The sequence below is a fragment of the Egretta garzetta genome, unplaced genomic scaffold (assembly GCF_000687185.1).
Source record: "Egretta garzetta isolate BGI_Z169 unplaced genomic scaffold, ASM68718v1 scaffold66, whole genome shotgun sequence".
NCBI classification, from domain to species: Eukaryota; Metazoa; Chordata; class Aves; order Pelecaniformes; family Ardeidae; genus Egretta; species Egretta garzetta.
Window position 1 is genome coordinate 537632 of NW_009259856.1, and position 1586 is coordinate 539217.

The 1586-nt window shown below is 58.8% G+C and overlaps 1 protein-coding gene across 1 annotated transcript in view; it reads left to right on the forward strand.

Annotated features, from left to right (window-relative positions):
- The first annotated feature begins 295 nt into the window (after positions 1-295).
- CSF3R (colony stimulating factor 3 receptor) overlaps positions 296-1586 on the forward strand; it is a 29875-nt gene continuing 28584 nt past the window's right edge. The window contains exons 1-2 of the mRNA XM_035895510.1: positions 296-381; positions 805-856. Of these exons, the coding sequence (XP_035751403.1) occupies positions 296-381; positions 805-856 (138 nt within the window). The remainder of the gene's footprint in view (positions 382-804; positions 857-1586) is intronic.

Below are 1586 nucleotides of genomic sequence, written 5' to 3' on the forward strand. Positions count from 1 at the left end.
GCGCGTGGCTGGGCACGTGTGGTTACGGGTTCAGCCCAAACCGTTCCCGCTGCGGTTGCACACCATCGCCGTGGGGCATCGCGGCCACGCCAGGCTTTGCTCCGTCGGCTGCAGCCCTGTGGTCCCACGACTGTGCCTCGGAGGAGTAAAACCAAACTCCGCGTGGTTTGCGGCTTTCCTTGCCCTTTGCCCACCAGCTTACAAACCGATGCCCAGCACAACCTGCCGCGTAGGGCTCGGGTTGACAAGAAACCGGGCTTTACTGGGAGCCTGGCCAGGGGCACCCCGCAGCAGGATGCTCGCTGCCAGCAACCACTCGCCCGTCAATGCTTTGCACATGTGCATGGTGCTGCAGCTGCTGCCAGTGAAACGCCCGAATGGGTGGGAGGAAAATCCTTTAAATTCTGCCACTAACAAGCACAAGGCTTCCCCTGAGCTGCTCATTGCTGCCTCCTCTTCCTCCTACCCTGGCCATGAGGAAGCTGCAGTGCCAGGTAAGCATGGTGTGTATATATAGTGTTACAGAGATGGAACGGGTTTGGGAGGAGCTGTCCCAGAGCTCCTCTGAGCTGAAGGAGCAGCTGTAGCCAGCCCAGCCAGAAATGTCCCTCTGGAACCTCGGACAGGGAGTGGGAACGCTCTGCGTGGGTAACCCTCAGAGATGTGCCCAGGGATGCTCCATCCACCCAGGCTGACCTGGAGCGGCTGGGCACCAAGCAGCAGCCCCAGCCCGGTGCGGGGCTGAGCGGGGTTGGGGCACATTCCCCAGGGGGAGCAGGGCCTGTCCGTGCTCCAACACTCCAGCTGCAGCCAGGGCAGGGACCCGGGGACATCTGGGCTGTCCCTGCTGCTGCTCAGAGCTAGGCCTTTGGTCCGTAATTGAGCCAGATGTTTTTAAAAAAAAGGTTTGATCCCTCAGAAAAGGGACTTCTCCTGGCTGCCCCCATCACTGTGGCACCCTTAAACAATTGGCAATCTGCCCACCCCCTCATTTTTGTAACTAATTACTGCTCGTTACCTCGCATCAGGCCAGTCGCCAGCATGTCACTGAATGATGAACACAAGGCACACAGCAACACAGAACTGCATCCCCCATTCACCCCTGGGATTATCCTATTTGCCCTCTTGCTATTTAGCCTCATAAAATGGTGAGAAAAGCAGGAGATGCAAGAAATCGGGACCTGCTGCTGGGCACGGGAGCCACAGAGCTGGGTCATGATGGTTGGGGGGCAGGAGAATTGCCTTTGGGGGGTACGTAAAGATTTAATGTGCAGGAGCCTCTAAGTGGCTCGCAAATTCCTCTGACCCTCCTGCACGGCCAGCGCGGTCCCTGGCCCGCTGACACCTGTGGAAGGGTTCTTTAAACCTAAAGATCTTGACCCAAGACAATTTCCAGAAGATGGAGGGGTTTTGTCTTTATTTGCTTTCCATGGTTTTTTTCCCCCATGGCTTCTCCAGTGCAGCCAGGATGGCCCCGGGGGGCTCGGGCAGCACAACGTGCCACCGGCCAGTGCGGGCTGCGGGCAGTGATGGGGTGGCCGTGCCAGCCCCGCGCCTAGCCCAGGGGGCAGCCAGCCCTCTCCAAG